The sequence below is a fragment of the Pygocentrus nattereri genome, chromosome 21 (assembly GCF_015220715.1).
Source record: "Pygocentrus nattereri isolate fPygNat1 chromosome 21, fPygNat1.pri, whole genome shotgun sequence".
In the NCBI taxonomy this organism is placed as follows: Eukaryota; Metazoa; Chordata; class Actinopteri; order Characiformes; family Serrasalmidae; genus Pygocentrus; species Pygocentrus nattereri.
In genome coordinates, this window is record NC_051231.1 from 30,739,992 (window position 1) to 30,767,548 (window position 27,557).

The 27,557-nt window shown below is 40.8% G+C and overlaps 1 protein-coding gene across 1 annotated transcript; it reads left to right on the forward strand.

Annotated features, from left to right (window-relative positions):
• The first annotated feature begins 3,508 nt into the window (after window positions 1-3,508).
• Window positions 3,509-27,218, forward strand: arl8bb (ADP-ribosylation factor-like 8Bb). Its single transcript, XM_017710871.2, has 7 exons — window positions 3,509-3,706; window positions 16,577-16,657; window positions 17,903-17,976; window positions 19,856-19,949; window positions 20,535-20,602; window positions 23,506-23,576; window positions 26,571-27,218. Exons 1-7 carry the CDS (start codon window positions 3,584-3,586, stop codon window positions 26,618-26,620), a joined length of 561 nt encoding a protein of 186 aa, XP_017566360.1. The 5' UTR covers window positions 3,509-3,583; the 3' UTR covers window positions 26,621-27,218.
• The last annotated feature ends 339 nt before the right edge of the window (window positions 27,219-27,557 follow it).

Consider the following 27,557-nt stretch of genomic DNA (forward strand, 5'->3'; position numbering starts at 1 on the left):
GATGGAGATTGTGCTTTAGATGGTTCTATATAGAAACTTATTGACAAGTGTTCCATATAACACCAAAAAGGGTTCGGCTATTATGACAACAGGAGATCCTTTTTGGTTCTAGAACCCTCTTCAAGAAGGTTGTATATAGAACCATCTTCAGCACATTCTCCATTAACTATCACTATGCACAGCATCGTACAATCGTGCACATAGTTCTTTGAGTGTTTATGGGGGGCTTTTTATGGAAGAACCTTTAAAGAACCATCATTTTTAAAAGCGTATTTAGAACCGCTATTTCATGCTTAAATAGTTCTTTGCATGATATAATGGTTCCTTAGACTGATGGAGAATGTGGTTCTATATAGCGCTAGAAAGGGAACCCTTTTGGAACCGTTTTCAAAAAAGTTCTATATAGAACCATCTACAGGACATTTTCCATTAATCTGAAGAACACTACATGATGCAAATTTTATCTTAATGTAAAATACAGTTTACATCACATGGCTACAAATACGTTGTCTGATGTCCGAGACATCGTTTTATGATCATATGAGATAAGATTTCGGCCTAGATACGATTTTTTAAGATCGATTCATGGTGGAGGGATACATGCAGGGTGTTGTGAGGCAAAATAGTCCCCAAAGGAACTTTTTTCTTTCGGATTCTCCACTTTTTTTTGTGACGGGAAGCGAGGAGGCAAAATGATTTGCAGACCTCACCCATCAGTCAAGGGCTCTGACTTATGCCGTTGTTTTAGGTTATATTGGTTTCTTTCACATTATATTAAATTGTACTGTAGTCCCTTCATTTTCATTTCCACGCCTTTCCTACCCGGACAGAATGCAGTGTTTGGGGTCTGGGGGTCCGGTTATTCTCTGTTAAAATGCACAGTGTAGCTGTTTTCAGGCCTTGTTTCTGCTTGCTGGTCGAAGTGGTTTGATGTTGTCCATTACTGCCTTATCTTCTCCTGCCATCTACAGGAGTGGATGTGTACCACAGGGTCATGACCTCTCGCACCGAGCCAACTTTTTGTTTTTAGGGCAGCGTAAAGGGGAACTCCACTGAGTCAAGTTTTGGAGTTTACTGCCTCACAGAAAGTTCTTACATGAATCGGTTATGAATGTGCTGCTGGATGCTTGAGACACTGCTTCACTGTAGATTTGTGATAAACTTTTGGTCTAAAATGTATTTTAATCCATTCGTGATGGAGGGATACACGCAGGGTGTTCTAAGGCAGAATAGACCCCCAAAAAACATATTTACATATTTACTTATTTACTTTTTTTTTTTTTCAGATTGACGACGATTTCACCATAATCAACATTACATATAAAACCTCAGAGGACTTCGAAGGCTTTGGATGGCAAATAAAATGCCCATATTTGCTTATTTCGACATCAGGACCCCTGGTTCCTATCACCACCACTGTAAAGAAGTAGGAGTCATTAAGTTTCTCCACAAATGAATCATTTCACATCAAAGCACTCAGAAAGACTTTGTCTACATCTCTACCAATAAACTATTCAGACATTTTTGGAAAATTCCCCTTTGACTGCTTGTATGGTGATGATCCGTGGTTACATGTCATTTATATTTGTCCTTTAACTCCTTACAATACTTCTATATTAGCATCAAAGTAGTAACCAAATAATTCGTAATAGCTTTAAGACTAATCACTGAATAATACGCCTAAAATTGGAAGGGTTAACGTTCCTATTCTCATTTGCAGAGACGTGACATAAAAATACATCTAAGGCACTTTTCCATTGCACAAATTATTGGAACCTTTGGCACCAGAAAACTGGAAATGTTCACTTTTTCACTGGCCATCTGTCCACGACTGAGGTTCCAGTTGTATGGCTGTTGGTACCTGTTCACGGTGAGGTACCAGCAGGATCCAATGGAGCCCAACAATGTTTGCTAGATAGCTTTGCTACTCTGAACAACAACAACGTGTGACTCTTCCATGTGGGGGTAAAGTCACCGAGCACTATTACAGCTCTAATAAGTGCTACAGAATGTAAACTACAGTGGCATGTTTTTCAAAAGTTTTACTATTCTTATTTTTTAAAGAGTTGGCTGAGGGGACATAAGCTCGTCAGGAAGCTAATGCTAACGTGAGCCCACACACAGTGTTTTAGCTAAGCTAACTGGTAAGCGAGGCGGCGAAATGTGAGAAATCTGAGAGAAATGTGAGGCTTTGCAGCTCTTTTCCCCGTTAAGGTCAAGACAAGTAAAACACTTCCACCTTTTAAGCTTCTCCTCTCCGTTCATTTTTTCTCAGTGCTGTTGTTGCATTTGTTTTGGCTCATAAAGTGCAAGAAAACGCTGAAATGGGAATGTACTTTTATTGTCACTCTGATAATTGTGCTTATTCGGTGAATCTCATCTAGCATAGATATAACCACCTCCTTATGTCCTTGGCCAGGAAAATACCCAGCTAACAGCGTCCTGTGACCACTGATGAAGGACTAGAGGATGACCAACACAAACTGTGCAGCAGCAGACGAGCTGTCGTCTCTGACTTTACATCTACAAGGTGGACTGACGAGGTAGGAGTGTCTAATAGAGTGGACAGTGAGTGGACACAGTGTTTAAAAACTCCAGCAGCACTGCTGTGTCTGATCCACTCGCACTAGCACAACACACACTAACACACCACCACCAGGTCAGTGTTACTGCAGTGCTGAGAATGATCCACCACCCAAATAGTATCTGCTCTGTGAGGGTCCATGGGGGTCCTGACTAATGAAGAACAGGGTAAGAGAGTATTTTATATATCGCTGCCGGAATATGGAACCTCGTATCTCCAAAATATTAACTTTACAGGAGGAGGAAAAAACAAACTTTATTTTTAATGTAAGTCAGTGGAACCAGACATCATTTTACATCTGTTTATCTTGGTCTGTTTATCATGAAATTTATATATGTACACACACACACACACACACACACACACACACACACACACACACACATTTTGGGATTAAATATAATCTTTTATTCACACCTCACAGCGGGTCACTACACAATACTCTTAAGATTCACGCTCACAAAACCTCAGAGAACATACGAACCAAAGGAAACCAAACATTTCCAATGAGCATTATTAGAGTTCACTGTTCCACGTGTTCCATTCAACATTCTTACATAACCTACTTTTTATTAGGTTAACACAACAATTTAAGGAGACCCTAATGTGGCTTTGCAAAATAAAGTATTTGTAACGACATTGTCCTTTGTAAAATCTACTGCATTTGCAAGAGAAGTCAATGTCTGCTTTTTAACCACACTTTATATATATATATATATATATATATATATATATATATATATATATATATATATATATATATATATATATATATATATATATATATATATAAATATGTACAATAGTGGCAGCAACAATAATAAGAGATAGTTGCAATTTTTTGAGACTTTTATTTTGATATCGTTCTCTTGCTTTAGCCTCGCTGCCTTCACGGTGTTCTCTGCATGACCACATCATAATCACGTGATACCAGTTCCGTTCTCCTTTCAGTCAGCAGACACAATCCTGGGGTGTTTATATTTCTGGATACAGCTGAAGATGTTGGCCCTCATCAACCGGCTCCTGGACTGGTTCAGGTCCCTGTTCTGGAAGGAGGAGATGGAGCTCACTCTGGTGGGCCTGCAGTACTCCGGAAAGACCACTTTCGTCAACGTGATAGCGGTGAGAGCTGCTAACTCACTACGCCGGGCTCAAGTCAGCTCCCTGTTCGCCAGCCTGTGGTTCGAATTTCCCCGTTCCACCTTAAACGGTGCAGCAGTTACGTTCGCACCGAGACGCCGGAATGCTATAGCCGCACCATTTAAGGTGGAACGGGGGGAATTCGAGCCACAGGGTGGCGAATAGGGAGCTCGCAGTCAGTGCCCTTCTTCCAGCTGGACATTTGTCCTCAGACGCCGTCAGATGTTTTTATTTTGTTGTTAAAGCTAATATAAAGTTGGAAAGTGCTGCTGGGAGGAATATAAACATGTATAACGTTGCTGTTCTGTGGAATGGGTACTAAATAATGCGCACAAGATGAATATTACACTCTCTTATTAGAGCCAGAAAGACTTGGTTATAACATTGATGTGGATATAAGAAAGAAATGGCAATAACCTGCATGTTGCACTGCTTATAGTTAGGTTTGCTTAAAGGATTAAGGAAAAAAAATGTGGATCAAATGTGGGAAAGTGGCTGCTTAGCTGTCTCAGGTAGGGCTGGGCGATGTGGCCAGACCATTGTATCACGATACTTCAAGACATTTTCATGATACACAGTATTCATCTTGATATTTGGCATATTGGCATAGGCTCCAGCCCCCCCGCCCCCTCCCGGACCCATAAGGATAAGCGGCTGAGAAGGTGTGTGTGTGTGTCTTAAATTGGAACAGACAAAACAGAACCTGTACATGTAAAAAAAAAAAACACCTATAATGATTAAAATCATGACCATAGCAATAAACCTACAATTACACTGATTTGTACTTGTTTTCCAAACTGCACTGCACTAAATCCACTTAAACAGCTCATTTTACATTGAAATGTTGTTAATCAGGGTTCTTCTCCACAATATGCTCAGAAAAGTGCGCTGTGACATGATTTATTACAGTAATAACAAAATATCGCCGTATTGCCCACCCCTAATCTGTGGCCTGGACATTTGGTTGGACGTCGCACTAGGCCTGCACCATTTGAACTCTGGGCACGTTTCCCTTATTCTAATGCTGGGACTGCATTCCTGCACTTGACTACATAAGTAATGCTGTGATTCAGTGCTTAGTCATGTGATGAACACTACTGTGCCAGTTCACATAGTGCAGGAGCGTCACTACTGCTGCCCTGTTGTAACTGTAGAGCAGAGGTTTTGAGCTTTTATGATTAGTTCACTAATGTCAGGTTCCAAATTTGATAATAACTTTTTTTTGTTTGTTTGTTTGTTTGTTTGTTTCATGGGATAAATGAATTTGATTTGGTATGTAAACATTGTTAAAGCTTTAAGTTTTGGGATTTGGAGACCTCTCTGGTGGAACCGTGTAATTACATGCAACGTGCAATGCAATTGTTTTGCAGCATCATTTGTGCGCTGGAGCCCTTGTCTGAGCAGATGAATCAGATGATCGTGAGCATTTCATTAAAGCAGCCTTCAAAAGCTGACTTGATGGAAACGTGCAGATCATCTTTTTTATGCTGTGACCTCTTAAACTGTAATTCGTGCTTCTCTGTACTTTGCAAGTTGGCGATCATGTACAGGGCAGCTAGACAAAGAGGAGTGGCCCATTTTTAAAGGCTTTTGGGGTCAGAAATGAACTTGGCACTTGCTGTTTGCAGTTGAGCTGTTAGTAAAATTTGAAGATAATCACATTTTACAGAACATTTTACATGCGCGCACAGGAATTACTGACCTGTTTAAGTCCAGGTCCAGCAGTCCAGAGATTTGTGTAGTATTGAAAGCATGTACCTTGCAAGATAACGACCACGATTAAGTCTTGGTTCATCTAGTTGGAATAATGCTATGCAGTATCAAAGGCCATGATGTAGTTAAGACCACACCTGATATTAAGATATAAAATCCCTGCATCTAATTGACAGTGTGCCATGGTTCTCAGGTGGGAAAGGGTGGAGAGCCCTCTCTGGGTCGGGGATGAGCTCTTGCCTCAAGTGGAGGAGTTCAAGTATCTCGGGGTCTTGTTCACGAGTGATGGCACAAGGGAGCGGGAGATTGACAGGTGGATTGGTGCTGGGTCAGCAGTGATGCGGGCTCTTTACCGGTCTGTTGTGGTAAAGAAAGAGCTGAGCCATAAGTCAAGGCTCTCGATTTACCAGTCGATCTACGTTCCCACCCTCACCTATGGTCATGAGCTTTGGGTAATGACCGAAAGAATGAGATCGCGAATACAAGCGGCCGAAATGAGTTTCCTCCGCAGGGTGTCTGGACTCTCCCTTAGAGATAGGGTGAGGAGTTCGGTCATCTGGGAGGGACTCGGAGTAGAGCCGCTGCTTCTTCACGTCGAGAGGAGCCAGCTGAGGTGGTTCGGGCATCGGTTAGGATGCCTCCTGGAGGAGAGGAGACCCCGGGGAAGACCCAGGACATGCTGGCGTGACTATATTGCCTAGCTGGCCTGGGAGCGCCTTGGAATCCCCCCCAGGGTGCTAGTGGAAGTGGCTGGGGAAAGGGAGGTCTGGGCCTCATTGCTTAGGATGCTGCCCCCATGACCCGAACCCCGGAGAAGCGGAAGATGGATGGATGGATAATTGACAGTGTACCTGAGCGACTGTCCACATCTGTGAGACTAAAGCAGTTATTCTTATTCAGAACAGTGGTGATATAATGGTGGTGATGGTGATATAAACCAGGGTTTTTCATAACTTTGTCTTGGCCTGACTGATGTGTTGGTTAATTTATTGATTGATTATCTGTTTATATATTTATTACTTATTTAGCAATTCTTCAGACTGCCAGTATTACTTTGTATTCAGGTGTACGATAAGTAAGTAAGTAAATAAATAAATAAGTGATACTTTTTTAATCCCAGAAACGGGGAAATTCCACCTCCGCATTTAACCCATCCTTGAAGTGAAACACCACATACACACTAGTGAGCACACACACACTAGGGGGCAGTGAGCACACTTGCCCAGAGCGGTGGGCAGCCCTATCCACAGCGCCTGGGGAGCAGTTGGGGGTTAGGTGTCTTGCTCAAGAACAGTCATGGACTGTCGGCTCTGGGGATCAAACCAGCAAAAAAAAAGTTGAAATTAGATCGTAGTGCCAAAAAACATAATAGGGAAGAAAGTGGTTAATATACCATATTAATTCGACTATCTGACATCTGCTTGTTCTTCACAGGCACAGACATTGATTTGATTGTTTGTTTGTTTGTTTGTTTATTTATTTAATTACTTAATTTCTTGCTTACTTACTTACTCCCCCATGTGCACACACATGCACATGGACTGCTATAGCTTAGACCTGCTTTCTGTGCTGTATTTAGCTTGTACGCTATTTTAACATGTTCATCAAAAACTTCTATAATAAGAATCACTTATTAAGTAACAGTGTTGAGTAACACAGCATTAAAAAAAACTGACTTCCTTTACATTTTAAAGGGTAACCGTGCATTCGTGAGCTCCTGCTGGTGTGGGTTCATCACTGTTTATTCTCTTTAAATGACTTACATGAAAGTGACTATCAGCTCCCCCTGCTGGAGAGGCTCAAAGCTACACGCGTTACATATTTAAAAAAAAAAAAAGGCGTTTTCGTTACCATGGCATCAGAGTATGGAAAATATTTTCTTTGATGTTTTGTCGCAAAAGTAGCAGGGAATTAAACATCACATATTATTTAATATTATTTAGCAAGCTGTTCAGAATTAAACGAGGCCTGTCTTGTTCTCTTCGCTCTCCTTCCCAAAAAGATGTTTGTCGTTATCAGCTTAACCTTACGTAACCGCTGTGTCACTCAAGGCCTACTTTTTCATAAATACCTACCTGTGCTGTGTTCAGGAAAGAATACTGTGACAGAAGTTTATCTTGATTATGTTAATATACCAAACCAAAATGATATGTGCTGAAGAGGCAGGTGGTCAGTGGTGTGTTGATTTGTCATTATGAATGAGCTTGATAGCCGTGCTAGTGCCTGATGGGCTCTCCTGAATGGAACCATTCCTCGAAGATGACAAAAAGCCCGTTTTCCTGCTTGTGTCCCGCCCTCTAAATAACCCTGTCTGCAAACACTCGCTGGCAGAATGAGAAGCTGTACTTCTAATGCTTTTTGGCCCTGCGTCTGGAGGTAAATGGCTGTAGCGGAGAGACTTGGGCAGTTTGCCTGAGGGTCAGACTGGAATGTGGCTGTAAATTCAAGTAGTTTCTTGTCGGGATGCGCATGATATTGTTTGTTAGTTCTTGTTAAGATATTGGACTTTGCAATGACTCTGGTCAAAATAAATGCAGGCCAGTCTTGAGTCTTTTTAAGGGGTTTGCAGATCGCAGTCATTTCTGGGTATATTTTCCCGCTAAAGTTGTCACTTGTGTTCAGTCGGACTCTCGCCCATCCAGCGACTTAAGAAACTTCACTTCGGTTAAAGTAGTAAAGAAACAGCTCTTATTCCCGTATGTGAGGCCAGGCCATGTTAGAGGAGGGCAATTAAACCATAAGTCAGTGTCTGTTTGACATTAAAAATCGTGTCTGTTCAGGTACTTGGAGGCCAGAAGGCACGAAGTCACCCTAGTTCAGTCACTACATAAAATACTGCCTGCTAAATTTCAGTGTAGTACAGATACCTCCTTCACTGACCAAGATACCATACAGTCCTGTGCTTATTTGGTATTGCTAGTTGGAAAATTAGCAGCAACTCAGTGTAGAGAGACCATTTTATGGGTAGAAGTTATTTCACATGGATGTAGTAACTCTAGAGTTTATATTGCAGAACAGACAGTGCAGTAAGCAAATATTCGCTGTTATCTCCAGTGCTGTCAGTATCTTGGCAACACCATGATGTATTATTGCCCTGGACGGCCATCTCAAAACGAATTCCTTTAGAAGCACCTTCTTGCTAAAATGCTGCTTTCTGAAAGACTGACTCATTACACAGCAAAGCTGTAGACAGCCTTTCATTTCGGTCACACCCAAAGAGCACAGTGGATTCTGCTCATTGTAATTCTGTGGTGAGGATTATCATGAGAGGACCTCTTTTCTCTTATGACTGGCTCAGCTGATCAGTTCATGTGCTTCTAGATTCACTTGGTTTTGCTCTGACAGGTGTGTCCAGAGCTACAGTCCAGGAAATACACACCAGTATGTCCCAAATAAACTCCGATAACAGTGCAGCGTGCTCAGGTTGGTCCGTTTAGCTGAATGGCTAATGGCCATGGGAGTCAGGGATGTTTCAGTTATTGTAAAATAAAAATGCAAATGTTTCACACCAAGGCGGATGAAACGGACCAATCTGTAAAGAACGGCCGATCTCTTGGGGTTAGCCTCTAGCCTGGCATGGACACCGTCGCCATGGTCTCTGGGCCTGGCCTTTACTGGTCCTGATAGCATGAAAGACCCCAACAGTGTCTGACACTTGTAGTAAACATATGAGACGCATTTGGAAATGGAAAAACACTTTAGGCCTACTAACACCTTAGTAGCCTCCTGGGATACTGTACCAGCTGCTTAACAAAACATTAACAACCACCTAGGATCCCATAGCAACAACCTAGCAGCACATCAGCAACCACCTGGGATGCCACAAATGCCCAATGTCACAAAGTGTAGTTTTTACAAGACGTGGAGGAGCTGCTGCATGCATGAATAGGTTTATGTATATATATTTTTCAGTTCTGTTTTTAGAGTTTTGTGCAATAAAAATATTTGAAATTCACTTCACTTGTTTAAATATGGTCCTTAATAAAGTGAAGAATATTAAACCACTTTGAGCCTACAAAAATAGGTTGACATAAGCAGATACAATTATTTTATTTGAGATTAATGTATATTTTTAAACTACACCATAATAACTATTGAAACAGTCACACGTTTTAGCTATAATAAAATATATATATTCACCTATTTCTATTCTAACCCTTATTTCATAGCCTTGAACAGCAAGCTTTGCCCATTTGTTGCACTTGCTTTAAGTCTGAATGTTAAATATTTCAGTCCTTTTTGGGGAAATTGACCCAAACAGAAACACGAGTAAACATCAGTGCTATAGATTTCTGTTAACTGAATGAAGTAAAAGAGAAGCTGGGGACTTTCAGGCCGGTTGAACAAACCTGATGCTAATATTCTCCTTAAATGCTTGTATTGCTGTATTAGGTATGATTAGCATTAGCATTAGCATTAGCCACAGGAGGTCATTCCTACCTGTGGCCATCAGACTTTAACTCCTCCCTCAGTGTGTGATTCACTAAGTGTGGTTCATCTGCGCAAAACTCAGTACCAAACTGTTCATATGTGTAATAATAATAATAATAATAATAATAATGTGTGCAAAACTCAGAGGTACAGTAATCTGAACTGCCTGATACTAGATGTTTAATATTTATTATCACTGCCACTTTACTGTATTCATAAGAGCTGAAATCTTGTGTACATATCGCAGATTTCTCTTTATCTTTGTTTTAAATGATTAAAGTGTTTATTCTGTAACATAAATGGTTGCAACTGTAACAACTGCAATTTCCCTCTGGGATCAATAAAGGATTCTGGTTCTGATTCATTCAGTCTCATCACCACAGAGGTGTTTAATCAGGCACCTAGTCATGCAGTCAGCCTTCACACACGTCTGTGAACGAGTGGGTCGCTCTAAAGAGCTCACTGAATTCGAGTGTGGTGCTGTAACAGGATGCCACCGTTGCAACAAGTCAGTTCGCAAAATTTCTTCCCTCCTAGATTTTCCACGATCAACTGTGAGTGGCATTATTGAAAAGTGGAAGTGTTTAGGATCCACAGTGACTCAGTCACAAAGTGTCAGACCACAAAGTTACAGAGCAGGTCGCTGAGTGCTGAGGAGCGTAGTGCAAAAAAGTCACCAACGCTCTGAGTTCAAACCTCTGGCATCAACACCAGCACAAACTGTGCACAGGGAGCTTCACAGCAGGGTTTCCATGGCTGAGCAGCTGCATGCAAGCCTTACATCACCAAGCACAATGCAGAGCATCGATGGAGTGGTGTAAAGCACCGCCACTGGACTCTGGAGCAGTGGAAACGGATTCTGTGGAGTGATGAATCACGCTTCTGTCAAGTCTGATGGACGAGTCTGGGTTTGGAGAACGTTACCTGCCTGACTGCACTGTGCCAGCTGTAAAGTTTGGTGGAGGAGGGATGATGCTGTGTGGTTTTTCATGGGTTGACCTAGAACCCTTAGCTCCAGTGAAGGGAAACCTTAATGCTTCAGCACCAAGACCTTTTGGGCCACTCTACGCTTCCAACTTCGTGTGAACCGTTTGGGGAAGAACCTTTTCTGTTCCAGCATGACTGAGCCCCAGTCAGAGAGAGTGCAGTTGAGTGACAGAAAGACAGATTCTAGCCTAGTTTAATATGTGCTACTTTGCACTCGTCAGTATTTAATAGCTGATAAACTTTGGCTTAACGTTTATTGAAAGATGATTTAAAGAAGTTTATTTTGCTACTAATCAAAATTTTACAATGTGCATAATTGCATTTAAAAATCTCCGCATTCTTAATGAATGTTAAGGCTTAGCGAAGCTCCTGTGCCTTTTTTAGTAGTTTCACGGACGTAACAGTGATGCATATCGATAAGGAACTTATTATTCACCATGGATTACTTTTAGTGGTTTACATGAAGACTTTAGAGATGCAGCGTTCGCCATTCGTGTTTATAGGGCCAGCAACCAAAGAATGTGGCTTGCATTGCCAGCTAGCCTAACATCATGCCTGGCATCATACCAACTGACAACACCGGCTCCGATTCAGCACTCGCATGTGGTTGTTAGCATCTGTTTGCCTGAACTCTCTGTTCAAACTGAGCTTTTTGTCGCTCGCTCGCGCAGTTGACTCGCTGTAGCTGTGTTCTGGAGGCTTTGTCTGTGGGGTTGATTATAGTGCGCAGTTGGAGGTGCTAATGGCTAGAAGAGCTCTTGATGTTCCTCTGGGAGCGCGCAGGACGCAGCAGGCTGTCTGTGTTTTATGGGTAGCTCTGCTGTGGTCGGGATTTGAGCAGCAGTGCTGTAATAACGCTGTCACAGACTGAAATGGCAAACGGTGAAACAGTTTTCTTCTTGGGTTGATTACAGTGGTGTGCCTTTAACGTTCTGCAGCTCAGCGGCAGCTTGTTCACTGCACAGCACGGTTCGGACAGCGGGAGAGATTTAGGGCCAGAATCTGTAGAATGTGATTAGTGGGCGTGGCCTTGTTTGTTTGTTTGTTTGTTTGTTTATTAACTAATGCTGTTTTGATAAGTCAATAGATTTGAAGCGTTAATGCTGGGGCACAAATTTTCAGGGATTATTCTTTAGTTTAGCGGCTGTTTAAGTACCAAAATGGATCATACAGACGTGCATGTCGTTTGGCTTTTAATGGCTTTAATCTGGCTGACAATCTGGATTTTTATCACTGTTGTCGGAAGAAAACCTTGTATCTCCAAAATTGTATCTTTACAGGAGAAGGTAAAAAACCCACTGTAATTCTAATATATGTCAATGGAACCAGAGATTTTTCCAAGTAATTTTGGCCCGTTTCTTTTGGTCTGTTAATCATAAAATTTGCATATAATGTAAACGGCCACAGGTGTTTTTAAATTATGTTAATAATGTATATTGTACATATAATGTACATTCACACTGATATTACAGCGGGTGCTTTTTGAATGAGGACAGCCAATCAGGACAGAGCATATTTACATGTTAAAAATGAAAATTGCCTACATTTTAAACGTTAATTGCTCGTGTCTGACAAAGTCGACCAGAAAATTACTTTGGACAGGCCACATTTCAGTGAACCAGTACTAAATATGATGCAAGTATTTTGATATCATCTGTATTACTTTGTGAATTTGCTCTCTCTCTGCCTGCTGTCTCTCACTGATCAAACCCAACCCATCCTCTCTGCCATACCAGCTGTAGCACATTGTTTCCTACATCACTGATGAGCTAATGGTGGTGTAACAGGGTCGAGAGGTTCAGCTCAGCAGTCTGTAATACATATTCAGAGCAGTGTAGATGCGGCTGCTTTTTCGTTCATTGTGTTTTTTAAGTGGAAGTGGTTGGATTTAGTTCAGTGTTTTACGTCAGTCCAGTTTGTCCTTTACATTTGTGTCTATGTCTTTGTTTCGTCATAATGATTCAGTTTAATAGCTCCTTACCAAACCCTTTTATGCTCTGTCAGGGGTGCTCCAAACCCGTGCAGGCATCTGGGCCAAGATTAAAAGCCTTTATTTTAGGAGAAATTCCTCTTTCTCCTTGTCCGAGTTGTCCTCAAGTATTGTTTTGTCACTAGATGAAGGCTTTGTTAATTAGGGCCATATAGCGAGGAATGAATGTGACTCTATCCTGATGTTTTTACTGATATTAAAAAACATAACAGCCTTATCAGTCACTTGGGTTACCATAGCAACGACCTACCAAGACTTTTGCAGCCATCTGGGTTACCACAGCAATGGCGTAGCGACATCTTGGCAACATCGGACTAAGCAACTCCTAGGCCACCACCAGGGATACCATAGCAACTGCCTAGCAACATCTTGGCAACCACCTGTGCTACCATAACAACTGCCTAGCAACAACATGGGATACCACAGGAGCTGCTGCATGCTTAGGTGTATGAACAATAGGTTTATTTATAAGTTGTTCGTTTATGTTTTTACTGTTTTGCACAATAAAAAGATTCGAAATTTACTTCAGTTGTTAAATGTGGTCCTTACTAAGGTGGCAACCACCCGACAAACCCATAGCAACAAACAAGCAACACCCTAGTGACCACCTGGGATGCAACAGCAATGGTTTGTTGACTTTTCCCCTTCTAGTTATTATTTATTATTATAATATTATATTAGTCCAGTTTTGCATCATTAACTGGATATAAACCAAACATACATCCATTTTTATGAAATGAAAACATCTGTAATTATAATAAGTCAGGGTTTCTCCAAACCCCAAAAACAGCATCGGCAGAAAAAAACAATACACGTGTTCTTGACCCTATTCCTACTTCATTCCATAAGGTTTTTGATTGTGTGCGCAATGATGCGGCTCTGTGCTGATGCACAAAATCCTTCTATTTTGGTTTTATTAGATATTAGTTCAGCCTTTATAACATTGACCACAAGATTTTACTCCAGCGTCTTGAATGCTGGGTCGGCCTCTCGGGCGCAGGTTTGGCATGGTTTAAATCATATTTAAGTAATAGGCAGTGCATGGTTTCACTTGGAAATCACTCATCAAAACAATTTGCCGTGTCTTGTGGAGTCCCCCAAGGTTCAATCTTAGGGCTTTTGCTTTTCTCTTTGTACATGCTACCCCTAGGTGAGTCATTAGGAAGCATAGTATAAATGTTCATAGCTATGCTGACGACACCCACCTATACATTTCTACTCCTTTTGAAGATGAAGACTGTAGACAGACTAACCAGCTGTGTGTCAGATATTTCTCAGTGAATTACAGATCGTTGGTGCAGAAACTCAGAGAACGTGACTTTTGAGAAGCTTAGTGCTTTAGCTTCGTATACCAAAGCTGAAGTACGAAACCTAGGTGTGATGTTAGCCTCTGAGCTCTGCTTTACCCCGCATGTAAACAGTCAATAAAGTGGCTTTTTATCATTGCAGAAATATCGCTGAAGTTCTGCCTCTTCTATCTCAGAGCAATGCAGAGAAACGTGTTGATGCATCTGTTACAGGCAGACTTGACTACTGTAATGCTCTCCTTACTGGACTTCCTAAGAAAATGATATATCCCTTACAACTCGTACAACATGTACAAAACGAAAGAGAGATCACATCACTCCCGTTTTGAAGGAACTGCACTGGCTGCCTGTATCATTCAGGATAAATTTAGGTCCTGCTACTAGTCTTTAAAGCTCAAAACAACCCTAAAGCACCTGCTTACGTCACAGAGTGTCTGTCTGTTTATGTTCTGGCACGCGCCTGTATCTGTAGAAGTATCTATGTGTAGAAGTCCACTATCTGCAGATCTTAGATCTTAGCAAAACAAAGTTCCTGCGGGTACAGATGACGGACACTTTGACCTGGTCCACCCACACTGAAGCTCTGGTCAGAAGAGCTCAGCAGCGTGTGCACTTCCTGAGACGGATGAAAAGAGCACACCTCCTCCCTCCGATTCTCACCAACTTCTACAGAGGCACTGTAGAGAGCATACTGACCAGTTGCATCTCCGTCTGGGCAGGAGCCTGCAGCGCCTCTGACTGGAAGTCCCTGCAGAGGGTGGTTAGGACAGCAGAGAAAATCATTGGGACCTCACTTCCTCCCATACAGGACATTGCAAAAAGTCGCTGTCTGACCAGAGCTAAGAACATAAACAGAGACCCCTCGCACCTCCACCATGGACTGTTCTCGCTGCTGGCCTCTGGAAGGAGGTTCTGAAGCCTTCGAAGCAGAACAGCCAGGTTCCAAAACAGCTTCTTCCCACACGCCATAAGACGGCTGAACTCTAAATAACATGCTGCTCCAATTCTTTCTTTTTTTTGATTACCTCATACATGGGACCTCCCAGTGGAATATACTCATGTACTTATACTTATTTAAAAATTATTTATTTGCTGATATACATATGTTTACATATCCATCCATCCATCCATCCATCCATCCATCCATCCATCCATCCATCCATCCATCCATCCATAACCACTAATCCGTGTCCGGGTTGTGGGGGCAGCAGCCTAAGCAAAGAGGCCCAGGCCTCCCTCTCCCCCGCCACCTCCTCCAGCTCTTCCGGAGGGATACCGAGGCGTTCCCAAGACAGTCGAGAGATATAATCCCTCCAACGTGTCCTGGGTCTTCCCCGGGGTCTCCTCCCCGTCAGACATGTCTGGAACACCTCCCTGGGGAGGCGTCCAGAGGCCGTCCTTACCAGGTGCCCGAACCACCTCAACTGGCTTCTCAACGTGGAGGAGCAGCGGCTCTACTCCGAGCCTCTCCCGAATCGCCGACCTTCTCACCCTATCTCTAAGGGAGAGCCGCATCACTGCAGACGCCGCACCAATCCGCCTGTCAACCTCTCGCTCCATCCTTCCTTCACTCCTGAACAAGATGTAGAGATATTTAAACTCCTCCACTTGGGGCAGGAATTCACTCCCGACCTGGACAGAGCATTCCACCCTTTTCCGACAATTATTATTATTATTATTATTATTATTTATATTTTAGGAGGAATTTCTCTTTCTTTCTCTCCCAGTTGTCCCTCCACCCCAAAAACAACTTCTTGTGCTACTGGATGAAGTTGTGTTAATCAGGGCTGTATAGCGAGGAATGAATGTGACCCACATCCTGATGTTTTTCCCCTTTAATTGCAGCTTATTGGATTATGAGTCTTCTGAATTCAGCAGCGCACAGAGTAATATAATCGCAGTGTGGAGAGACTTACTGTAGAACTCAATGTGATCATTGTGCTCAAAACACAAAAAAAAAGTAAAAAAAAAAAAATTTATTCATTAAGCAGAGTCTTTTGAATTCACTGCCATGGAGCACGAGCTGTTCCAGTGGGCTCAGCATTAATCATTTAGCACATGTTTCCCTTGCTGCTTTCTATTCCCTCTCCTCCACTTCTTCCCATTTCTACCTTTCTCTTATCCTCCTCCTTACTGTCTCTCTTCCTCTCCTCCTCACTCCACGGTTCCCTGTTCTTATGTACCAGGTTTGGCCCCATTTCAGTTGCCTGCCCAATAAAAATGAAGCATGTTGTAATGTTGTCCGTTCACTCCAAAATAGAAATGTATTTCATTGTAATAGATTGTTTTCTGTTTGTTTTTTGTTTAGGTAGTTCTGGCAAACGTACAGAAATGAATAATATGCCCACGTAAAGTTAAGTTAAGCTTCTCTTATCTCTTCTATCTTTCTTCTCCTCCTTACTCCTTCTCTCTTTGTTTCCGCAGTCGGGCCAGTTCAGTGAAGATATGATCCCCACTGTGGGGTTCAACATGAGGAAGGTCACCAAAGGCAACGTCACAATAAAGGTAAACTCTAATCTCAGAACCTGCACCGCAGCCGTTACAGTCATTTTTCTTCTGTGAGTTTTGCGTTTTGCTGCTGTCAGAACACAACCTTGTATCCAAAATGAGTAGGAAAAAAACTACTCTACTTTTAATGTACGTCAATGGAACCAGACGTCTTTCCAGGCCTTTTTCTTTGATCTGTTCATCATGAAATTTACACACAATGTAAAGACCGACAGGCATTTTCTAATTATGACAAAAACTAAAAAATGACAGAAATGGATATGATGGGAATATACTATGCTTACATTTCAGCGGTAGCTGGTTTTTTGGGTTGTTTAGTTTGTGTTAAATATTGATAGGTAGTTTTTAATATTCTTCATGATTGACGTGACACTTTCTGTTTGAGGTTCTTTGACTGATGTCCATGTTTTGTCGCTGTCATATCAAAACCTCATAGCCTTTTTTCCCCTTTGTTTTTGATTTCAAACAACTTCAACAACGTATGTCGAACATTTCTCGGCGAATGAACTGAGAAATAATTGTGGAGTAACTTGGAGGAATAAAATCTTGTTACATTGGTGGCTTTAAGATGAAAAGAGCTTTTCTGTTCTCCTATAAAGTTATTGTTTTGGAGAGAGAACGTTTTTGTACAGAAACAAATTCGACTGTTCAGAAGTTTGAAACCAGCATTCAGATATTTCACTGTCAGGGATATAAAACCAATAATAAGGAAATGAATCTAATGTGATTCTAGCACTTTGCAACTTCAAGTCTGAGCTGATTTGTTCAAAGTTATTTAAAAAATTCAAAATGTCCAGAATTATGAACAGAGCTGTGGATGATTCTGTAATAACTGAGAGAATCTGTATAGCACTGTATATGCAAGTGAGTTTTACTAAGTAACATCTGTAATGAGAATGTATCGTTCTGGTGTCTATAGTTTTAGTCTACACTGTGTAAATCATTCCTGAATAAAATGACAGTATTTGTTGACATAACAAGTGATTCCAAATTTTTTGGACTTCTGATTTTTATAAAACAGGCATAAAGCTTACAAAAGCACAGCATAAGCATTCATGATGTTTATTCGTGGACTTGTGAACAAGTTATGCATTGCTGCCAATTAAATTAACACATGTAATTACAGTGTGCACAAGGCATGTTTAAAGCAAGCGGAGATAAGAGGTTTAATTATGATTTAAATCTACAATTCATTGTTGGTAATATTTACAGAAAATGCTGAGGTATGTTTTCTGTGTATAGATTTGGGATATAGGAGGACAGCCTCGTTTCAGGAGCATGTGGGAGAGATACTGCAGAGGAGTCAACGCTATAGTGTGAGTGCATGGCGGCCAGACCAGGAATATTTATGGAGCAACTGATAATGAAGTCTGATTCCCAGGAGATTCCAGTTCACAGTACAAATGGATAAATGAAAACTTAACTAATCATTGGCAATAGAAAGCCATAACCTTCAGTGAACATTGGGCTGTCAGAGGGGATCATAAATTAGAGTCAAAATTTCTTTTCAAATATGCAATTATATTCACCTTTTTTACAAAAAAAAGTAAGCTGCTTAAGTGTAATAAGTCCCAGATTTCTAAGTCAGTGTTATGTCTCCACCAGCCACGAAGGGGGCACTACAGAGTAGCTCTGTGACAGCTTAGCCATGTAGCTTCACCAGAGCCAGTTTATGAGGCCACTTCCTATTTCCCCCGTTATATCAAAAGCATGAGTCCTCAAAGCTAAATGGCTAAAAACAAAAAGTTGAAATAGTTTCTGATCAGTTGCCCAGAACTTTCCTTTTTTTGGGTTTTGGGCAGCAGGGCGCCAGCATTACTGCTACGGAGTGCTGATTGGTTAGCATTACTACTACTGAGTGCTGATTGGTTGGTGAGCAGAGCAGCTCATTGGCTGTTCGCACCCACTGATGTTACGAATGTACATGTGGTGCATGAATACATTCGTTTACATTAAAAATGTGTAAGCATTTTTGAGCTATGATTTTACTCAAATGCTTCATATTACCCCAGTAGTTTTGGACTCGCCCTCTAGCGTTTGAGAAGCTCGGAATACAGAGCGGTAATTCTCCTTACTACAAGCTCTCTGGCTTCACTACCTTGTAAATATTAGGTTATTATTAGCCTATTGCTCTTCATTCACATCCACATCTAAGAGAGTCTGCTTGTCAGGACGGTCTGCCCTCGGAAGTAGATCATTGTTACCTCACACAGGCGTATTTTTGATCATTAGCGTAACTAAGCTTATAAACATATCGCCTTGTTCAGAATGACAAAGCTCCTGAAATTATGCCTGATGTGTGCAGATACACTGTATTGTCAAAAGTTTTCACTCACCCATCCAAGTCATTGAATTCCGGTGTTCCAGTCACTTCCATGGCCACAGGTGTATAAAGCCGAGCCCCTAGTCCTGCAGACTGCTTCTACAGACATTAGTGAAAGAATGGGTCGCTCTCAGGAGCTCAGTGAACTCCAGCGTGGTACCGTGATCGGACGCCACCTGTGCAGCAAGTCCAGTCGTGAAATTTCCTCACTGCTAAATATTCCACAGTCAACTGTCAGTGGGATTATAACAAAGTGGAAGCGATTGGGAACGACAGCAACTCAGCCACGAAGTGGTCGGCCATCTAAAATAACAATCAGTGCTGATGCACGATAGAACACCTTTGGGATGAATTAGAGTGGAGACTGTGAGCCAGACCTTCACATCCAGCATCAGTGTCTGACCTCACAAATGTGCTTCTCGAAGAACGGTCAAAAATTCCCATAAGCACACTCCTAAGCCTTGTGGAAAGCCTTCCCAGAAGAGTTGAAGCTGTTATAGCTGCAAAGGGTGGGCCGACATCATATTAAACCCTGTGGATTAAGGCTATTGCATGGGCTGTCACTCAAGTTCATGTGAGTGTGAAGTCAGATGAATGATTGGTAATGTAGTGTATCTCTGTAGTATGTAACACTGCTTTGTTTCGGGTTAGCAAACACACTTTTCCCTCCGTTTGATCTTCGTTTCTTAGAAGATTATTAGCAAACTGGCCTGGAACACACTGAGAGCCACAGCAGAGGCTTTAAACATTTGAGTGGTCTGTCCTCCTGGGAAATGGACACAAGATCGGTTTGGTTCTTTTATATAATGATTGGCTGCAGTTACTGTGTTTGTATGTTTGGTTATTTATTTGTTTATGTTTTATCCCCTCAGGTATATGGTGGACGCCGCTGACCGGGACAAGATTGAGCCCTCCAGAAATGAACTGCACAATTTGTTAGACAAACCTCAGCTTCAAGGCATTCCTGTATGAAGATTTTCAACTGAGGAAAAAAAGCTCTTAGTGCCACTTTTCTGATTTGTAAATTGCATGTAATTATGCATTAAAGCATTAAGCAGTCACTGAGACAGTCTAATGTCTAAGGAGCTGAAACCTTTTCAACCTTAAAAACTTGAATTACGTTGACATTTGTGGCATTAAAGTATGATTTAGCGTTTAGGCTCCATTCAGAACGGCATTACCGCCAGTCCTGGCTTAGAGGTGCTTCAACATTAAAGGAGTGATTGATTAAAAAAGTCATATTAACACAATTTCCCACATATGCAGATGTAGCTGATCAGACAAGACTTGACCAGTGTCCACAGTTTGCTTCTGTGGAGCTACGAGATTAATGTTGTGAACAAACAGTAAAAGTCAATAGTCACCAAAAACTTAGTGTAAACACATATAAGGTATAATTAGGTTTGAGTCTAATTTACATGCCAACTTAAAGTATAAGCTGTCTGTTAGGTTAAATAATATGCAAATTAGCGTTCAGTTAGAACTGTTCCTACAGCATATTCGTACTATGTGTCTTACAAGCTGCTGTTCTGCTCTTTTAAACGCTTTCAGGTTCTCGTTTTGGGCAACAAGAGAGACCTTCCCGAGGCGTTGGACGAGAAACAGCTAATTGAGAAAATGTGAGACTCTCTTTCTTCCTCTTAAGTGAAGGAGTTTTGCGAAGTGCTGTTTTTGAGAGCTTTTCAATATACAGTTCGAACATCCCTGGTTAAATGAACTGTTCGGATTATTTTCTTACTAAAAATAAGTGAACACGTTCTCTACAGGGTATTTTGTGAAACCTTTAGTGCACATTTTCTATTTATATGCTGAATTTAACAAGTTGTGGGTGAAAAAGTCGTAAAATGTGGCGGAAACTTGCGGCACATTTTATATTTTACGTTTTATGTTTTTTTTTCCCAGATTACTGTTAAGCTCAGCCGAAAATGGAAATTTTCCACTGAAATTGACAGAAAAATGACATGTTTCAGTTAACCCCCTGTAGAGGATGCATCTTTTTTTCAATTAAAATTTATTGGTGGTCTTCAAACTGTAACTGTAGTTATATACCTACAATATGATGAACCACAATAAACACTAACAGACCCAGAGTCAGACTTACATACAAGCTTCTAAAATGTTTGTAAAATTGGGTCGATATGCAAAGGGCTTTGAGAAGGAGACTGAGGAAGAATAAGAGCGTGTTTCATATTACATGCATTTATACTTAAATCTTAGTCATATGACGAGTGTAATATGATTCATTGTCTAACTAGGCTGGCAATAATGAAATAGTCATGACACGTTGGGCATATTTTCTCTTTTTCTCTTTGCCGGCCACTCCGACTTGCTTCTCTAGGATACCATTCAGAAGTTCGAAGGTTTTAATAATATGTTTAAGTAGTTTTTAATTTACAAAATTAAGTTCTATATGATTTGCTGTACAACTTTATAGGAAAATAAAACATTTCACGTGCTGAGTTGCAGGTGATTGCTGTGTTATGTGTATCTAGAAGGCTATATAAGTTATAGAACTAGCATTAATGATATTGATATCCAGAACACATCGTTTGAAAAGTGACGATCAAATTTTGAGGCAGTTTATTTGAAGTTAAATTATTGTTTACACTGCGTGTCCAAAGGTTTGCAGACACCCCGTTTTATTAGTGAATTCAGCTGCATTAAGATGCACCCACTGCTGACACAGGAGTTTAAATAAACACAAAGCTTGTATAAACTCCATAGGAAACTATTCATCAAAAGAATGAAAGAATGGAGCAGCTGCATATGTGCCTAAAGACATCAAGCCCAAAGCCAAGAAGCCCACTATAGAGGGCTATAAAGCCCCCCAGCATTGGGCTGTGGAGCAGTGGTGCAGTAACTGCTGCACCATTTAAGGCGGAACGGGAAAATTTGAAAGAGAAGCTACTTCATCTTCGCAGCTTTTCAGAGAGACGGTCTCTCGATGCAGATTTAACATACCAGGAAACCGACTCCGCTTATAAATGCGAATAAGTGAATTTGTCTCTCAATTTTCGTCTTTTCGTCCGCTGCTGGCAAGGCGAGGCGAGACTTCGTTGCTATGTGACCTGCAGTCTGCTTCGCAAGTCGTTGAGAAGCAGGGCTTTCGTGCCATGCTGCACACTTTGGAGCCGAGGCACAGCGATTCCACCCCACCCTACTCCCCAACCCCACCCTCTCTACAACAAGACCAAAACCAAAGTTATAAAATCACTAAAGTAAATGGGCAGGACGGCTGTAACGTGCTGCGTGGGCACTCACTGCCACTGGATCTTATTTCACCCTGACAGCGCGGTTTATCGCAGATGAGTGGCAGCAGCGTCTCAGTGAATGAGAGCCTTCTAGTTCACTTGCCACATCACTTTCATTGTATTTATTAATAAAAGATGCTAGATATTTAAAGTATTTGTAAGGATCCATAATGCATTTACATTACGGATGCTTGAAAACTACCAAGTCCTCGGACATTAGGAAAACAGAAATCCTGTATAAGGAAAAAAAAGATGCGTCAAGATGCATCAATAATCGCTATAATCTCATCGCCGCCCTTGCAATTGAATTGTGAGGTGCCTAACGATTCCTACCCTTAGTGTGTGTGTGTGTGTGTGTGTGTGTGTATATAGAGATAGATAGATGGATAGATAGATATAAAATATTATATATGCTGTGTATACCTTCTTTGCTTTCAATGTAAGTCAATGGAACCAGACATTTTTGGCCATTTCTTTTGATCCATACATCATGAAATTTACAGAAAATGTAAAGGTCCAGAGGCATGTTCAAATTATCTCCAAAACTGAAACGCGCCAAAAATGGAGATACAAGGTTTTGTTCTGACAGCAGATATATATTTATATACATGTATATACACACACACATATATACACACACACACCTATTAAAATTGTAACGTACCATATATGAACTCTAAATTGCAGCAACAGCTCGTTTAGTATTCGCTGTTCCTGTGATGTCATGCAAAACAACACATTTACATATTCATTCTACAGCAGCTTGGCCCTGCCCATTTACACTGATGTTATTGGGAGTGTTTCACCGTGGGCTCCAATTTGAATGAGGCACCGTACAGGACAGCCAATCAGAATAGAGAACATTTACATATATTGATCATAAAGGCACAGAAACAAAAACAGCCAGTTTGATTTTAAGAGATAAATATTGGAAAATGGTTGGAAAGTGGTCGTGCATAAAATTAATTCGGATTGTTTTTGATATATAAACGCACACAAATGCTATAAATGGAGCTGAGGATGAAAGAATAAAATGCACCAAAAGTGTAGAATTAACATCAGTAGTATTAACCTGCCCAATTTCTCCTCTAGCGTACCAAGATTCTCTCCTCAGAGCAAAGACTATTTGTATGTATCTTGGTCCCTGTGACTAGGCGGTTGATAGAAGGCCATTGCGAGACCTTGCAATGCAATCAATTTAAACAAGGGTTGTCTTGCACACAACACCTATTAAAACAAATGATCACTAATCTTCGCTTGTTTACTTTCAGGAACTTGGCAGCAATTCAGGATAGAGAAATCTGCTGCTACTCCGTCTCGTGTAAAGAGAAGGACAATATAGGTGAGTGTGATGCATTCGGGGGTAACGATGCATCATCTGAAGGAGGTGGTTTAACTGCATCCATTTCACAATAACTGATGATAATTGCTAATAATATTAGAGCTGGGCAATATGACGATATTTATCATAATCACAATGAATTATGACACAGCGTCCCAATATGACCTGCTGAGCAGTTATGGATCATGTCAATACTGAGCAGCTCATGTTTCTTTACAAAGAGTAATTCATCCTGTTCAGTTTGAATGAGTGCAGTGCAGGATGTGAGACGTTGACTCCAAGTCAGTGTATTCGTAGTTTATTATGTAGCACTGCTAGTTCTTTTTTGTCTATTCCAACTTATCAGGCATCAGAAAATATAAATCCTGAGAATAAAGCATTGTGATATTATGTTTTGTCATATTTATACAATAAGAATGACCTAGTTTTTGGGCAAAATAACATTTTTGGGCTCTTTTCAAACTTAAGCTGTGTTCAATGTGTTTTTGAGCATCGTTTTGATTACCAAAAGGATCAAATCAAATTGTAGTATAATTTCTATTCACATTGCATTTAATTGATTACTAAAGAATCGTTATTGAATTGATTTTCAACCCTAACGTTTGAAATAATTATTATTCTGCTCATTTGAATCAATAAGATGTAAACAAAGTCATTCAGAGCGGTTTACTGTGAAATGGTTCATTGTAGAAAAACTTGCTGACTCTGCAGATTTCTTCATAGTGGTGCTGATAGGAACCAGGTGTCCAAAACCACCAGTGAACCTACACCCGTCTTCTGAGTTTGTATATGTAATGTTGATGATGGTAAAACAGTGGTTAATATGAAAAACAAGGTTTTCTTTGGGGTCTGTTTTGCCTCACAACACCCCTGCATGTACCTCTGTGCCATGATTTCAATAATGTATTGAGGGGGGAAAAAAAACTTCAGGCCAAAGTCTAATTTGAAAACTATCATAAAATAGACATCAGGCAGCATATTAAAAAAAAAAAAATTAATACCATTATAAAAATGAAGAAAAAAAAATAAATACCATATTTAATACCATTTCAAGGAATAACCTATAGGCATTAAACTCTTTAGACGTTTGGTTCCCATCACCACCACTGTGAACAATTCTGACTTGATACGTTTCTCTAGAACGGAGCATTTCTCACCAAACCACTCAGAATTACTCTGTTTAACAATGTTAATGGAAAGAAATTTTGAAAAATTGGTGGATTCCCCCTTTTTTCATTTTACTAAGGTACAGTCCTTGGTAATTTTGCTCTTAATGTTGATGCTGATATAGGTTTTCTGGAACTGACCCATAGTGAATATACAGTGACAGTGGTGACTCAAGCTGTGGTTGCTTTTGGTTTTTGCTGTGTCATATGATTGAGTGCATATCACTGCATGATGGCCTAATGAGGAAATCAATATGCTGACTCACCACACCCACAAGAGCTCAGGGGAACGGACAGAGAGGCATGCAGAGACAAAGAAGGAGACGGGCATCAGGGCGGAAATGATCTAAAGAAGCCTGATGTGTTTAAAGCTCAGTGGAGCCCTAATCTGAGTCTGTATCTGCTAATGAGAGCTCTCCAGCTGCTCTTTACTCTGAGTCATACTAATGTAAGAGCCATTTAAACTGTTCAGGGTTGAGCTGCTCATTCTCTCTTCTTACTCTGCTACTAGTATTTTATAGAGCTGCGTTATCACACCTTAACTGGAGCTCTTTCCAATATCCCAAATAAACACACACACGCACGCACACACACACACACACACACGCACGCCGCACGCACACACACACATTTAAACAATAGAACACAGACAGGCCATGATGTTATAGCGATAACACACAGCCTGGAGTGTTCTGTTGCTTTTATGCTGTTATTTTAACAGTTAAATTAGTAACGTAAGAAGTTAATAAGCTGGGCCGTGAACACGGCGTTTAATATGCTTTAACGTTCACCTTCCACCAAATTATAGTTCCTTATCAGGAAGTTTGTTGCTACGTCAGAGTAACAAACTCCGCCCACTTGCTGCTCAGCCGGCAGTTGGTTTTCCAGCTCCACACAGACCGACTGACAATTTGGGAATTTAGTGTCATCTGTCTGTCTGTCTGTCTGTCTGTCTGTCTGTCTGTCTGTCTGTCTATCTATCTATCTATCTGTCTGTCTATCTGTCTATCTGTCTATCTGTCTATCTGTCTGTCTGTCTGTCTGTCTGTCTGTCTGTCTATCTATCTATCTATCTATCTATCTATCTATCTATCTATCTATCTATCTATCTATCGCTGTTGTCGGAAGAAAAACTGAAATATGTCTGTATTTCTCTTCAAAATTTTAAGAAGAGGCTTGTACCTTCTAATTTTGAGATTTGAGCACTCATAGTAACTCCTATCACGTCACTCTAGTTAATAAACAGATAAACAGAGATTGTGAGATATATATATATATATATATATATATATATATATATATATATGTATGTATGTATGTATGTGTGTGTGTGTGTGTGTGTGTGTGTGTGTGTGTGTGTGTGTGTGTGTATTAAAATTATATATAATAAATATATATAAATATATATAATAGAACAGCAGGATCATCTACAGCTGTGTTTGTCGTTCTGAACACATCTAGGATCTCTCTGAAACCTGTATCTACATCTTTGACAAATTGCTTTTACAGTATGCATTTGTAAGTGAGGGGTAAAGTTTGTTTCCTCTGTAACTGTGGTTTTATTGATCTGCCTTGTCTGAACTGTGCTTTTAGATGTGTTGAATTCACTAGTCCAATAGAAGCTTTTAAATAGGTCGATTGTGCACTTTTGTTTGGACTGTGTAGAATTTCCTTCTCTCTCCTTTTAGGATGTATTTCCTGTACAGATTTTCTCTTCTTTAATTTTTGAAATGTCTTGGTTAAAGTCGCCTCATGTTTGTTATGCATTTGTAAGGCAGCACTTTCTCACTTTCCCTTTTCTCTTTCTCTTTCCCGTTGCCTGTCTCAGATATCACGCTGCAGTGGCTAATTCAGCACTCTAAGTCACGGAGGAGCTGAGAGTCGCGTCAGACCCTCGTCCCGTCCTGACCTGCAGCCAAGCCAGAGCCAGTGCCCCACCCCCTCAGCTCTCCGCCCCAAACAGCTTCAGTTCCGAGTCCTGCTCCAGGTCCAGCTTTTTGTCCAGCTGTTAGCTGCCCCAGCCCTGCCTTGAGTTAGTGTCTGGACCCACATACAACCCCCCACCCAGAACTTAACAGCAGTCCCCTTTGGTCCTCAGCCCCCATGAGTCCTCTAGCTGTAGGGAGTAGAAACTGTATAGGCATCGAAAACAGAATGACTAATATTTTTCACTGAACAACATGGAGTGAAAACTTTATATTTTAAAATGTGTCTAACTGGTTTATGATGTTTTAGTGTGCTTATATATTCATTGATTTTTTTTTTTTTTTCCTGCTCTTGCATTCCATGGAGTTGTTGGTTAGAACTGTGTGTTTTTTTTTTTGTTTTTTTTTATTTGTATTGCATGATATGCAAGAATTCGGTGTATTAAAACAACAGGAGCACCAAATCAGTCACTGTTGTATTTATGTGGAACAAAATAATAATGTTATTTAACCAGTTAAGCACATTTAAAATAAAGTTTTCACTCTGGAAATTGAGAGTGGTTTTGTTTTTGCTACGTTCTGTGAAAAATATTGTTTGTTCTCGACAGCCCCTGTCTTGCCCTGTCTGTCTGGCCGTCTGTCTGTCTGCTCAGCAGCACTGCTTCTCTATTCCACTGCCCAGTACATGCATACATTCTCTCTTGGTCATTCAGGCGATGTGCGCTCATGAAACTAAAGCTCTCAGAATTTGGGCCACTGTGATGGATGTGGAGATCGAGCCACTGCAGATTTATTACTCACTTGTTAGTCTTTAATCTATTCAATAACTACTATAAACCAATCAGTAACACTTTGCTTACAGGCGACCTACTAGGCCTGTCACAATAATT

Coding starts and splice junctions, on each gene's coding strand:
- arl8bb (XM_017710871.2), top strand. CDS start 3,584: ATGTTGGCCCTCATCAACCGGCTCCTGGACTGGTTCAGGTCCCTGTTC. Junction 16,658..17,902: donor AAGGCAACGTCACAATAAAG/GTAAACTCTAAT, acceptor TTCTGTGTATAG/ATTTGGGATATAGGAGGACA. Junction 19,950..20,534: donor CTCAGCTTCAAGGCATTCCT/GTATGAAGATTT, acceptor AAACGCTTTCAG/GTTCTCGTTTTGGGCAACAA.